This window comes from Podarcis liolepis (assembly GCF_965112155.1).
Source record: "Podarcis liolepis genome assembly, chromosome: 3".
Lineage (NCBI taxonomy): Eukaryota > Metazoa > Chordata > Lepidosauria > Squamata > Lacertidae > Podarcis > Podarcis liolepis.
The window spans coordinates 112,130,406-112,145,588 of NC_139557.1; the positions used below are offsets into that span (position 1 = coordinate 112,130,406).

At 43.4% G+C, this 15,183-nt stretch overlaps 1 protein-coding gene across 3 annotated transcripts in view; it reads right to left on the reverse strand.

Annotated features, from left to right (window-relative positions):
* PSME4 (proteasome activator subunit 4) overlaps positions 1-14,818 on the reverse strand; it is an 83,568-nt gene extending 68,750 nt beyond the window's left edge. For 2 of the 3 annotated variants that reach the window (XM_083494031.1, XM_083494032.1), the window contains exons 1-4: positions 14,345-14,818; positions 4,476-4,616; positions 3,506-3,622; positions 1,777-1,836 (exon numbers count right to left, since the gene is read on the reverse strand). In XM_083494031.1, the coding sequence (XP_083350157.1) occupies positions 1,777-1,836; positions 3,506-3,622; positions 4,476-4,616; positions 14,345-14,586 (560 nt within the window). In that variant the 5' untranslated portion in view covers positions 14,587-14,818. The remainder of the gene's footprint in view (positions 1-1,776; positions 1,837-3,505; positions 3,623-4,475; positions 4,617-14,344) is intronic. The other variant, XM_083494033.1, reaches the window with a different exon arrangement.
* Between the last annotated feature and the right edge of the window lie 365 nt (positions 14,819-15,183).

Here is a 15,183-nt window from a genome sequence, read left to right on the forward strand (position 1 = left end):
CAGGGGCAGGGGGAGATTCTTCCAGGTGGCTCAACTAGGACCAGAGATAACCAGGTCCAAATCCCCACCCAGCAATGAAGTTCTGGGTGACCTCAGGCCAGTACTTACCACACAAGGTTGATACAATGATAAAACGGAGGAGAACACGTATTCTGCCCTAAGCTCCCAGGGAAAAACTGGAGTCACTCAGCGAAATGGAATGTCCAAAGATTTTCAATTGTTTTTTATATACCTTATTACTGCCAAAAGATGTGATGATAGCCAACTGGCTATTGTTGTTGTTGTTGTTTAATTGTGTCCGACTCTTCGTGACCCCATGGACCAGAGCATGTGACCCCATGGACCAGAGCACGCCAGGCACTCCTGTCTTCCACCTGGCTATTACATGGGGCAAATTCATGGAGGAAACTGGCTTTACATGGGACAAATTCATGGAGAAAATGGAACCACCATGTCCAGAGGCAGTATGCCTTAGAATGCTAGTTGGTGGGGGGACAAAAACTGTGGGAGGGCTCCTGCCATTATGACTTGCCCTGTTTGTGGGCTTCCACGAAGCACCTGCCTGACCACTGTGAAAAACAGGACACTGGACGAGATGGAACCCTAGTCTGCTCCAGTGACACTTTTCTACCAAGGATGCTTTAAATATATAACTTACTTTGATATATTTCCCAGAACTGAACCTGCACCTTTGGAAATTACTAATCCCATGTATGTCAAACAAATGTGTAAATATTTCATGTTTAGTTAATGAGTTCTAGGAAAGATGATGCTGGTTTCCCAGTACTGTAGGGGGGGACGACTTGCTTTAGATAAATAAAAAAAGGAATGGCTCTGGAAAAAGGTTGATGGAACACTTTTTGGTTGTTAATGTGAACAGAGATTTTACAAACTACAGAACCTTCTCTAATAATGTCAAATGTTTTTATTTTAAGGCTGGAATCCTAAACATACTTAAAAAGGTAAAGGTACCCCTGCCCGTACAGGCCAGTCTTGCCAGACTCTAGGGTTGTGCGCTCATCTCACTCTATAGGCCGGGAGCCAGCGCTGTCTGTAGACACTTCCGGGTCACGTGGCCAGCGTGACAAGCTGCATCTGGCGAGCCAGCGCAGCACACAGAAACGCCGTTTACCTTCCCGCTGGTAAGCGGTCCCTATTTATCTACTTGGGGGTGCTTTCGAACTGCTAGGTTGGCAGGCGCTGGGACCGAACGACGGGAGCGCACCCCGCTGCGGGGATTCGAACCGCCGACCATGCGATCGGCAAGTCCTAGGCGCTGAGGTTTTACCCACAGCGCCACCCGCGTCCCTAAAACATACTTACCAGGAAATAAAACCCATCAAACCAATGCACAGAAATGCACTGCAAGTCTTAACCCAAAAATTATTTTAAAAATTCAACCAACTCTCTTCATCATTCTCTCTCCTTTAGCATTCCACCAAGCTTTGTGGAAAGTTAAATTCATGCATTTCTAAGCTTTGTGCAAATTATGCCTAATAATTAAAGCACTACATTCACCATAACTTTTAAATTTACTAGTCAACAGAAATTAGCAGATAGCCGTATTTTCAGCCACTTCACACAGAATGTATTTTCTTACAAGTAGGCTTAAATACAGTGCGACATTCCCATAAACTGTGGTGTAATGTTAACATTGGGGTTTTTTTCCAGTTTTAAAAAAGTTACATGTATGTGACAAGTGTTACAACTGAACAGGCCATGCAAGAAGATAATGCTTCGGCCAGAACTAAATAAACAAAAAAAAATTGTCCTTACCACCTATGTAAAACATTAAGCACAAATGTTTTAGGTGAAGACAAGCCTGGTCGACATGAACTGAACATAAAGAAGAAAGGTTTAAAAACAAACAATGAAAAAGGAAATTGTAGAATTGTAAACAAAATGACTCAGAAAACAGGCACACACAAACCAAATGATTCCAGTCCTATTTCTTTCATTTTCTATTTATCCTTCTCAATTTACCAGAAGGGGCAACAATGAAATAAGATATTTTAAACAATGTTGCCAAAACACCATGAGAGAAAAAGTCGCACTGCACAATTTTAAATTCTAGTCTAGTCAATCTTAAATTTTTGCAATTACTTCTTCCCCTCAGGTCTCTTTTCCAATTTACACACTTCTTTTACCTAAAATGTTTTGCATTTACATCAGATGCAATATAGCTTGGCCACAGCTCACAGAACTATGAGTCAAACTCATGCTTGATAAAAAAGCACCTTCCTCTAGTAGTGCCTATGCGCGTGCACACTAGAAAGAAATTAACAGTACGTACATGGGGATCTGTTCTTCAAAGATTAGAAGTCAAACTGGGCACACCAAAGATCACAAGAGTACCTCAACTAGCTTTCCAGATTGAGGTGTGAGATTAAATTTGGGGGAGGTGACGTAGCTCAAAAGTTATAGTTCATGCTTCACAGTAAGAAGTTCAAGATTCAACCACTGGTATCCCTATTTAAAATAGAGTTGGATGACCTGTGGCCTTCCAGGTGTCATTAATTCCAACTCCCATCAGCTACAGCCAGCATCGCCAAAAGTCATGGATTATGGGATATATAGTCCATCAAAATCTGGAGGGTCACATTTTAGGCACCCCTGGTTTAAAAGACCTCAAGAAGCAAGTTGGGAATGTTAAGTCACTTAAAACACTGACCTTATGATAGCTAGAGATTCTAGTTATCAAACTGGGGGGCTTCTTTGAGTGAACAATCATACTCTTAACCACTTGGCTATTGTTCCAGCTTTATAATCTAAAACTGAGAATTTTCTTAATATGAACAGATATAAGATGCTTTCTATGTTAAGTCAGATCAATCGACCACCTAGCAGCAACTCTCCAGAGCCTGAGGTCGAGGTCTTTGAGAATCTTGTCATCCTTGATGCTTTTAACTAGAGATGCAATGGACTGAAACTTGGCCAGTACACATGCAAAGCACAATTAAGCCATGGCTTGTCTGTAAAGCAGTGCCACCTTTCAGAACTGGGTGACACGGTGTCATTTTCTGTTTGTAAATGGCCAGTTTTCACTCACAGCTTACAGATATCAAACAGTATTTTCTAAAACCTTAGACTAATCAGATTATTCATCTCATGAAATGTAATTATGCCACTTGTTTGTAAACCAGAAAAGGCACATGAGTAGTAGAATACATTGTGAGCACCCACAGTAAAACAAAAAGCAGTGTCTAAATCTTGTTATCTTTAGTTCAGATGACTGAAGAAAATATATTTGATAAACTGCACAATTAGAGCTGAGAAAAACCAGCAAGTTGAAATTAATATTTGCTGGTTGGGCTATTTTAAGTTTTTAGGCTTTACACATTGAGTTTCTGCAAGCTGTTATTCCTACAATCAAATTCTGACTTTTTGTCTGTTATCCTTGAGGATCAACAAAGCATCATCCCGTTAGTATCTTATAAATATGTTTAAAATAGAAAGGTAAACCTGTTCTATCTCACATTTTTAAAAACTAAAACAAAAATCTTACTTTGGAAACCAATTTAATCCAAGATGTTCAGTCTTAGAGTACAATATCCGTTCCAGCATTTCGTACAGTGGCCTCCATGGCAATTCTAAGTCATCCCTTGAAAGAAGTTCTTTTTTCCTAAATTAAAAAAGCAGTTTAAGATTAATGATTAATTACAACTGGATGTAACTTTCATACCCCAAAATAGCACAACAGAAAGTCTGGCTGCAACTTTGCTTTAGTCATCACCCCTTTCACACAGCTTCCTAGTAATCCGTAACATGGCAAGAAAATTATCTCATGACATTCTCTAGACAAAGTTGAAGCAATCGTTTAAGATGTAGATGCAACTACACATTACATAGCACTAACCAGGTTTCTCTCTTAATAGGAATTTGAAACGAAGTTAGCAAACTCTGTTTGAAGGGAAACTATTGTTTGTTTGTGCTGATAGAATGCTTAACCATAGTTTACAAGTGGCAGGGAAGGGAATTTACATGTCAGAAGGGAAGGCACATGTACAGGCCACTCTTAACCTTAGCTGAGATTATTGCCAATGTTAATTCAGTGTTACATTAACCAAGCCAGTTTGGTTTGGAGGAGGTCACAAATAAGCTTGCCAGAAGTGAGCCCCTCTTTTAAAGTGCTGAGTAAAAAAGTAAGAAATGGCATTGGACCTTGTGTTGGGCCTCAAATGCACTTTGAAGCAGCAAGACTGAGGAATCAGCTGCCCTCCTTCTGCCAGACATGGGGAAAGGGGAGGGAACACCTACTCCTGCTGTCATGATGGATTTTTGACACTTCTGAGTACCTTCAAAATCCAGCATGATGAAAGACACAAGCCCCCAACAAAAGCCAATCCAAATTTTGGGCCCGTTTAACTAAAAAGGCTTGTATCCAGCCTCAAAGTCGGCTATTTTTCCCCCCAAATTACTCTTCCACAGGACATAAGATACTTCCGTTACACAGGAGCAATGAAATGGTAACTTACTTCAGCAGGTTTATCAAAAGACGTGCAAAACCTTGCATCATGCTGATCTCCAACTTTGGAATAGTTACTAGCTCATACAAGAGCTTGATAAAAAGGACATGGTCTTCTTTGCTAAACTTTCTCCCATAGAGCCGGAGATACCTTTAAGAAGAAGAAGAAATACATAATGTGGAAAACGTTTATTTATTTAAATATGCCACCCTTCAACAAGCAAGCTCTCTTGGAAGATAAAAATATAAATATCAAGACAACATGTACACATAGCACAGCAGAAAAACACAACAAAAGCCAATGTTTTCAAAACATACTGAAAGGCTTGGGCAAGTAAAAAGGTGCAGAGACACTGGATTTAATAATAAATGAGCCTCCCTGAGATAGGCATTCCAAATGCTGTGTGCCACCACCGAAAAGGCTCAGCAACTTCTGGTACCATCAACTATGGCCTCCTGCTGGAGCAACAGTCTGAGTTGGGGGGGTGGCACTGCCTAGCGGTGGCTGGGTGGTCATTTACAGAGGGTAATGCATGGGGAGTGCACTTTGGCCCTGTGGAGCCTTCAATGTGGGGTTCCTCAGGGTTCGATTTTATCCCCTATACTGTTTAACCTCCGCAGGAAACCACTGAGTATGCTCATCCAGAGTTTTGGCATATGATGTAAGCAATATGCTGATGGCACACAGCTCTACTTCTCCTTTACACCTGCAGGCGTAGCAGGAGATATGCTGGACTTGTTGTCTTTTCCTCGGTAATAGACTGGATGAGAGCCAACAAACTGAAGCTCAATCCGGATAAGCACTGAAAGTGGGCAGTTCCCTGGACTGGATGGATTGGAGGCTGCCTACTCTTGATGGGGTTACACTCCCTCTGAAGGAGTAGGCATGTAGCTTGTGGGTACTCCTGGATCCTTTCCTTGCGTTTATGGTAGATGGGGGTTATTGGTTTGTTTTTGTGTTATTATTTATTTTGTGGTCTCATTTTGTAATTCCATATTGTGAACTGCCCTGATGGGTGATATACAAATTAAATAAATAAAAATGATAATAAAGAAGAAGAAGAGTTTGGATTTGATATCCTGCTTTATCACTACCCGAAGGAGTCTCAAAGCGGCTAACAATCTCATTTTCCCTTCCTCCCCCACAACAAACACTCTGTGAGGTGAGTGGGGCTGAGAGACTTCAGAGAAGTGTGACTAGCCCAAGGTCACCCAGCAGCTGCATGCGGAGGAGCGGAGACACGAACCCAGTTCACCAGATTACGAGTCTACCGCTCCTAACCACTACACCACACTGGATATGGATAAAGCCATATCCACCTGCCCTACACCTGCCATCGTGTAAAATATCAGATGATGGGTAGCTTGGACAAAAGGGGCTTTGCAGAGATTCTGCACGAGGCACTTTGCAAACCCTGCAATGAGTTCATGACCACAGGGCTTGCAAACGCCATTGCAGGGCACTTCCAAAGCACACAATAATAAGCAATTCTAAAGGAAGCCATTCATAGCCGCCTTCTCTTCAGAAGGAAGAATACTCCAGTTTTAGGAACATTTTTCCCTCTGCAACAACTGCAAAGGGACTCCCCCTAACTGATGGATCATTGATTTAAAGGGAGCATCTTTGACAGCACACTCCTAGCACCAATCCACTGGTTGGTGCTGAAAGGGCATCTTCAAAGGAGGTTGCTCAATGATCAGTAGTTATGGCAACCAATTTTGAGAGCTGTTAATCACCTGCCATCACTATGACATCATAGTAACAGGTGGGTGGTTCCATTTGTACTTTTTATGTTAAAATATTTAGCTACTTGCTTTGATTGCTTAATCCATTCAATTGTAACTATTCAAGCTTTTTAACGTAAATTGTAACTTTGCTTTATTTTTAACTTTCTTCACACAGTACCAGGGAAATTCCCAGAGCGCAGAAAATAATACTCCCAATATGATATCATAATTAAGAAACTTATTTAAGGATATTGTAAATATGGTAATTTATCTTAGGTATGAGAACCGTTATTTTAAAGCCATCATTGATGGCTTTTCATTCTCTAACCTATCTTTTTATTTTCAGCAAATCTGTGAAGCTGCCAGTGCTCTAAACCTCTTAGGTTTGCAAATTACAATCGTGATTTGTGAGACAACAGTGGCTGACTCTGCTGTTTTCCTGGACAGCCAGCATTCTTCAGCCAAAATTTTAAACATCAGCTATTTTAAATTTGGGGAGATTGGAGAGATACACATAGCTTGGTAGCAGCATCACCAGTGCTGAATATATTTTCATAAGGTTTCGACTGAGAATCCTCTTTGTCCAACATTCATATTCTGTACTCATGAAAGGGTGTTGGGAATTCAACACATAATAGAAGGAAAAGGTTGAAATGTAAGTGCTATTGGAGCAGCATATGTTCAAAGGCTTACATATGTTTATAATTCTCGGCCTTGGTCCTGTATACCTGAAGGAGCGTCTCCACCCCCCATCATTCAACCCAGACACTGAGGTCCAGCTCCGAGGGCCTTCTGGCAGTTCCCTCGCTGTGAGAAAGTGAGGTTACAGGGAACCAGGCAGAGGGCCTTCTCGGTGGTGGCGCCTGCCCTGTGGAACGCCCTCCCAGCATATGTCAAGGCAATAAACAACTATTTTACTTTTAAAAGACAACTGAAAGCGGCCCTGTTTAGGGAAGTTTTTAATGTCTGATGCTGTATTGTTTTTAATATTCAGTTGGAAGCTGCCCAGAGTGGCTGGGGAAACCCAGCCAGATGGGCGGGGTATTATTATTATTAATAATAATAATATCCTATGCAATCATCTACGACCCCCAAATGTGAAGGGTTAGAAGCCCAATTTCTAAAACTGCTAAAGGAGCAGGGTGTCGTTTGCTGTTTCATATGCCTTTTTTCCAACCTTTCTTGGGTGGGATCCTACTGACACATCTTGAGTACAAGAAGTTCCACTTGTGAAATGGAACTCCTCCCCCCCATTTTTTCTAAGTTTCCTAAACCCTAAAGCAGATTTGGAGAGGGTGTGGGGCACACACCTGGAAGCAGGTGTAGAAGTTCTATTGCACATGTGTAAATCCTTGCACTGGTGGGATGTGTTAGTTGGATACCGCCCATTATCTCCAACAAGTGCTCACTCAATTTTGTTTTATATTACAGGCAATACTTTCATAACAACATTTTGGCTCAGCGTACTGTTGCTCAGTATCCTCTATTAAACAGAAGGTGCAGATTAGCAGCAGCCCTCTAGCTACTATTTCCCCTGAGCACTTCAGTGCTGAATAAGCCATGTGCCCTTGCACTAGGGTGTGGAACAGAAGTGTCAGTGTTCGGGTATGCCATCAAATTGCTGTTCCCTCAAGGCAGAGTTATTTCCTGCTCTTTATCATGACACACCAAATGGTGAACTGGAGGAGCAAGTTTGAAGAGTTTCCAAATGCAAGTTCAACATTCATGAAGCATAGTGCGTGTCACTTTCAATTTCCTAGCCATGATTTGCCCTTTTAATTTTGAAGCACGCCCTCTCAAATTATTGTTCTTAACTTATTCACCCTCTGGACCAGGAGTTCTGGGTTGGCTGTCATGCAGTGGCTAATTAATTTCAAAAGCCATCTACAAGCAATTACGTCACACTTTTTTTCAAGAGTGATCTGCTACTTCCTCTGTCAGCTTCCTGGATTGGAAAGAAGAGGGAGAGAGAAGGGTGACCCCATCCGCTGCTGCCTTTGGCCCCACCCACTGGTGCAAGCAACTTCTGACAGATTGCCCACAAGGAAATCTGGCCATGGACAGAAAAAAGCTTGCTCTCCCATGTTCTTCCTGTAGAATTGCCAACTCAGATTGCATCTGTGTATGGCACAGAGTCAGTCAAATAGCATGGTATACCATTGAAGCAATGCAGTGACATGTAATGCTAGCTATATATTACTAGCTATTTATAAGCAGGGTTGCTAATTTTTGTTGATTTTCTTGTTTTATCTTTTGGTAAACCACTTTGGGGTTTTTTTACAATCAAGTGTTGTACACATTTTATGAAATAAATAAACAGAAACATTGTAAATTATTTAAACTAGACATTATAAAAACTAAATCTAATAAATAAATCTGAAGAAAGAGTCTGATCTATGAAAACTATGCTGTATTACAATTTTATTAAGTCACAGATTTTAAACAACTGTTTCAGATTTTAAACAACTGTTAGGTAGTATACCTGCCAGGACTCCAATCATTGTGACAGAGTTTGTAAACGTTAAATTACAAGCATCTTGCAATGGACTGTGAAAAACAGAGCGCTTAAAACATCTGGATCCAGCCACTACTGCAGGCTTCCTCAAACTCGGGCCTCCATATGGTTTTTTTGGCCTACAACTCCCATGATCCCTAACTAGCAGAACCAGTGGTCAGGAATGATGGGAATTGTAGTCTCAAAACATCTGAAAGGCCGAGTTTGATGAAGCCTGCACTACTGGATGCAGGATACTGAGATGGGTACAAGTCTAATTCCCCAAACATAACATACCAAGCCATACTGCTTGATCATTCCATTACTTCATACTAACATCATCCACAAAAACAGAATGACAAGTCATATACTATCATAATACACTGCAAAGGGTTAAAACTAGCAGGTTCTGATGTCTTCCAAAATCACATGGCTTTTCAGAACCCTGATTATTTTGTAGGCAACATGTTTTGACAGCATTACCACATAACTCCTACTAGAATGAAAACAGGCCTCACTGTAAACAACACTGAGGTAGCAGCAGATGGTTAAAGGAAAAACAGTGTCACACTATGTCTACTCAAGTTCAAGATGTCTTGTAAGGCAATCATGTGAGTCATGTTATATCTACTGAAGTAATCCTATCTAAGAATCTTTCCTAGTAAACAAAGTCACTTCCAATGATGCAAAAGGCAGATTGATATTCTGCCAAACAACCCGCCCCCGGCCCCCAAAAGTTTCTTTTTACTAATGTACATTGCCAGTTTCCCAAGTTCCATTACACTCTGGTGTGACTAAGAAACAGATCTGGAACACCAATATGTCAAGTGCGAGGGCTTGGAGGACTGCTGTTCCCGCACTGACTCTCTTCGCCAGCCAAGCTGAACCGAGCTAAGAGCCAAATCCAGCTGAGCCTGGGGAAGCAAGGAGCCACAGCCATGCCCTTCAGAGGCTTCGACAACTATCCTGCCTCTAACCAGATTTTCAACCAGCCGCTGGAACATCATCAACAACAGCAATGCCCTACGGACTGCTGTCTCCAGGCATATGGGGAACACTGGAAGCACAGTATCTTTCATTCCTCTGATGCTGTTTTGCTGCATCATCTGTAACAGTGATGAAATGTCTAATGGTATTCCTGGTCCCTAACAAATCACGTGACCTGCACATGAAACTGGGAAGACTAGACTCATCAGTCTCTGGTGGCACTTGGACCAAAGCAAATTAAGCTGCCAGCAAAAGCGAATAAAGAATAAATACTAAATGGAGTACCAAAATAAGAATTTTGAAGTATGAATTTATATCACAAAGTCCTCATTTACAATACAGTATTTATTATAGGTCATCCTGAGTCTATATGAGAAAAATGGGGTGTAAATTTTCTAACTAAAACTCAGGAGGACACTATGCATGCAGTAGCAGGGTTGATTCTTAATTGCTGTATTTGAACAATCACATCTCATCTTAATAAGATGGCATATGAACAAGCTTCATTCCCTTGCACACAGTTGGCTGCTCTTCCCTTCACACACCAGGATGCCTCAGCTTAATTATAAAATCAAAGATCTGTAGAGCTGGAAGGGACCACAGGGGTCATCTAGTCCTTCCAATGCAAGAATCTTTTGCCCAACATAGGGCTTGAACCCACGACTCTGAAATTAACTCTTATGCTCTACCACCTGAGGTGTCCCAGCAAGATAGTTCTATTAAAAAATATATTAAAACAATTAGAACGCCTTTTGGCAATGAATAGCCTAAGAGCAAACAATGCTGTAGCACTGTTATGTTAGTGTGGACTGAGACATAGCCCTTATGGGAGAACACTAAAAGACCTCTGTAAGCTGTTTTTTACCTTCTAAAAACAAGCATAAAACATAAACATGGTTGAAACATACAAAAACACCACAAATTGGAAACCATTTCCATTGAACAGCTGACCTCAACATGTCTAAACATAAGCAAGTGATTTTAAGGCTCAATGAAAGGCACTAACTTTTTTATTGTATGATTGATTAATTTCTATACCACTTAATATATTTAAAATATATCTAAGCGGTGCACAAAAAACTGAAGAAACAACGATATAAACAAAGTATTACAAAAATTGAGTTGCATATTAAAATGTTCCATTAATACAAATTTTCTAATATATATAAATCAATATCAATTCATTTTACTTCCAACACACCCTCCCTCTCAGCCTCCGGGTTCTCACCCAGGGCTCAAACAAACTCTCAAATTACGGTACCCATAACAGTCTCACAATGAGAAGAGTTCCTGGAAACAGCAGGCATCACCCTAGTCACTTACACAAGACTTGCTTTTTATGGGCAGGCCCAAGGTGGATGGTACATCCTCAGGCTGCCCACAATTGTGTCCCATTCAGCTGCACTCTCCACACCCAGTACCAGGTGTAGCAGGTTTGTTGAGCATGCTATAGGCACAATACCAAAATTCTGCTTGCTGTCAGCACCTGCTCTTTACATTATTTTTGAAAAATACGTAATAGCACAAACAGATTCAAAACAGGCAATCTAGTATACCCTCCGCCCAATTAAACCTTTGCCTTGGTTTTCTCTCTTTAGTAGTGTGAAATGTTAATGAAATGTATCCTCGCAGTCCATTTTATTTTAAGTCACTATTAGAAAGAGATTAGGTCTAGAACTGAAGTGGCAGAAAGTGTTGTGGTACCTTTGTTAGATTGTAGGCCTTTGGGTATGTCCATCATTTTAGTCTTAATTTATTGATTGTATTCCAAGCTGTGGTTTGGGTGCTTAATAGATATACAGTGGTGCCTCGCAAGACGAAAATAATTCGTTCCGCGAGTCTTTTCGTCTTGCGATGTTTTTCGTCTTGCGAAGCACGGTCCGTCGCAACTGCGCCTCTTCAAGCGGCTTTAAAAAAAAAGCACAAGATGTTTTCGTCTTGCGAAGCAAGCCCATAGGGAAATTCGTCTAGCGAAGCAATGCAAAACCGAAAAACCCTTTCGTCTAGCGAGTTTTTCGTCTTGCGAGGCATTCGTCTTGCGGGGCACCACTGTATTACCACCTTGACAATTATCTGGTTTGCTGCAGCATCAGTTTTTGTAGTCAAGTCTGTTACATTCATCTACTAGAGAAAGCAAGATAAGTATTCCAAAGAATTCATGTCACAATAAACTAGTCACGCCTCCAAGATGCTATAGCAGCAAGAAAAGAAACTGCTACAGACTAACACAGCTTCACTTTTAATATTTCTCTGTAGGGACAGCACAATGACAAGGCAAAAACATTTTATCAGTGCCCCAGAAGACAAAGAAGTCCTTGAACTAGAAGTTGGTGCTTTTGCCCTTGTCCAGCTCAAAACACACTTTTCTTTTTCCTTTGCTGACACAGCAGTATGAACAAACGTTATGTGAGATGAGTAAGAGATTAAACTCTGCGAGTTACTAGCTAGGCTTTGAACCGTGAAAGTGAAATGCAGTGCTTGTTTTGGAACTAAATGCAAATGCTATTTTGTAATCTAGTTTAAAAAGGCAAGGACAGTTGCAAGTAGCTTATGAAGTCACTGAACAAAACCTATGCGCTAGTTTTGGCAACAAAGAGTGATAAACTATTTTTAGGAGTAATGAGCTGCGTATGATTTATTAGCTGCATAAGTAGAAAGCTCAGGGAAGGACTACCATCGCTAAAACTAACAAAACCCTCCTCTTCCCAAAGTCCAAGACTCAAGCAGCCTTGAAAGATGACACTTCCCAAACACAAGCCCACACAGGAGGTTGCACAAACAGAAGGGGTGGCTGCTCATGCCTAAAAAAAGGTCCCCAGAGGCACATGCCCCAGTCAGAAGATGTCCTTCAAAAGCAAAGCTGCAATCTTACAAACACTCAAAGCCCAACCAAGCCCCCTGCTGATCATAACACTTACAAAAATAGTGCCAGACAAAGCCTTGGGGAAGCTGGAGTCATGCAGACAGCAGGAGACAATGGTAGACACGTGGCATAGAACTAAGTTGCTGAATGTAAAAGGAGTAGCACAGGCTACTCCTTCATCCAGGGAAGTGCAGAAACTGGGTGCCACCAGACACTGCCCCAAACAGAGGCCAGCTGCCCATTTGCCTCAGGGGCCAGATTTGAAAGAAACGGCTTTTTGAAATACCCGGGGCCTTAGACATACGGTTATCTTTGCTACCAGAAACTGGCATAGGTAAGGAGTTAATGAAGTGTTTATTCATCTCCCATTTTAAAAATATCTACCTTCTGTATTAGAGTGGGGGGGGGGGAGGACAGGTGTGCCTTAAAGCCACAAATTGCCTAAGCAATCAAAGGATGCCCAACAAAGTGGAAAGGAGAAGGGAGAATCAAACATCATTTTTCCGATCACTGGCAGATTCTTCAGGCTGCACCGCTCACAGTTACCCTGAGGCACCCAAAAAGTTTGTTAAGGACACGTAGGCTGTTTTTTCTGCATGTGTTTTGATGACTTAATTGCTTTATGTGTTCTTACCTGCCCTGACACTTCAGACACAAGGCAGGTTAAAAACCTTACACCCTCTCACAATATTTGTGGTCCTGTCACTTAACAGAGCACAATGGGGACAAAACAGGAACTTACATCTCGGAAGAATGCATACCCCACCAAACCCTACTACCCTCATTTGGGGTGAAGGGGAGAGAGACATCCATATTACCCTGCGTACAACTGACACACTGCTGCCATGCCCTCCCAACAAAGCGAAACACGAACACCAGGGAAACACCGGGTGGCTGTTAGGTTTCCAAGCACCACAGGACTCTTTTGTCTACAATCCAGAACATATTTCTTTTCCACGGGAAGCTTAAATCCCACTGCAATTGCGGGGGGGGGGGGGAGCTTAACTCCCTAGAAACCCAGCTCAAAACCGCCTGCCTGGTTCCTTCCAGCTATTAATTATAGCAACTGTTCTTGTGGTTCATTAAGGCATATTTATGGCGTTTCCTAAATCTCCAGATTACAAATGGTGGTGGGTGCTCTCCCCTTTTCCCTCCCCACTCCAGGTTGCCTGATGTAGGGTGAGGAGGAAGTGCCACCCCTAGGCTGACCCCCCCCCCCCCAGCCTCAGGAAGAGAGAAGAAAAAGAGAGAAGAGGGAACCCCACCCACAAGAACAGAGGGGGTAAATAAAAAAGGGGGTGCATGGGTGTAGCCAAGGGGGGGGGGACAACCAAGTCAATAAATAAAAATACTTATCTAACTAGGGTTCTCCCCCCCCCACAACATAAAGCCTGCCTATGGGTGGGTGTAAATGGGTGTCATTTGTTTCCCCAAACCCTGAAAGGGGGGGGGTGTTTCTTACACCAAACACCGGCAAAGCCCACAGAGAAAGAGTTGGAGGAAAGGGCTGGACTGCACTGCAACACAACACACACACACCACTTTCACAGCGTCCTGACCTAGACGGTCCTCCCCGCCCCCCAAAAAAGAAACCCCATAATAATAAATATTGCGGTTCTGATTTGATAGATAGAAGCTATGGCTCAGCAGAAGGGGAGAAACAATAACTCCGGGGTGGGGAAGGAAGGGGAAGTCGAGAAAATGAAGAGGCGAATGTGTGTTTGTTGAAACTTAATTATGATGGGGGGGAGGAGAAACAGACCCCCCCCATTAATCCTCCCCACCCCCAACCCTTCGCCCCACTCACGTGGAGAGCTTCCTGCTCCAGAAGAGGCCTCCGGGCCAGAGCTCCTGGAGCTGCACGGCCCAGCTGAGGTTGAGCTTGATGCGGGAGAGGAGCCGGCCGGCCTCGGCCTCCAGCTTGTCGCCATAGGGCAGCAGCTTGTTGTAAACCAGCTCCTTCTGAGGCGGCGGCGGCGGCGGAGAAAGAAGGAGGGGAGGCGGAGGTGGTGGCGGTGGCCCGGCCGCAGCGCCGCCGGCCCCGGCCATGGCTCCGGCCGGCCGGCCGCCTCGCCCCTTCCTCGCTCCCTTCGCCCTCTCCGACGCCCCCTTTCCCCCCCTCAGCCGCCGGCGCTGCCCCCCGAGAGGGCCTCGCCTCCGCTCCTCCGGCCACCGAACTCGCTCGGCTCCCTGGGGCGTCTGTCACACAGCGGCGCCTGGTGACGAAGCGGCGGAGCGAACGAGGCAACCAGCGCCGGCCTCCGCCGCCAGGCACTGATGGCAGGCGGGGAGGGAGGGAGGGGGAGGGAGGGAGGCGCCGAGGTCACTTCCGCTGTGGGGAGGGGGAGGAGAGGGAGGGAAGGCGGCGCTGACGGGAGGGAGGGGGGGCTCGGAGAGAAGGAGCGAGGGGGAGGGGGGAGGAGGGCGGCCGCTGATTGGATGCGACGCCTGAGGGGGAACCACGGAGAGGAGGTTGAGCGCGAGGGGCCTTCGCTGAGGGGGCGGGAAGCAGAGCAGGCAAAGGAGGGGACTTTTTAATAATAATAATAATAATAATAATAATAATAATAATAATAATAACAACAACAACAACAACAACAACAACAACAACAACAACAACAACAACAAAACAACAACAATAATAGT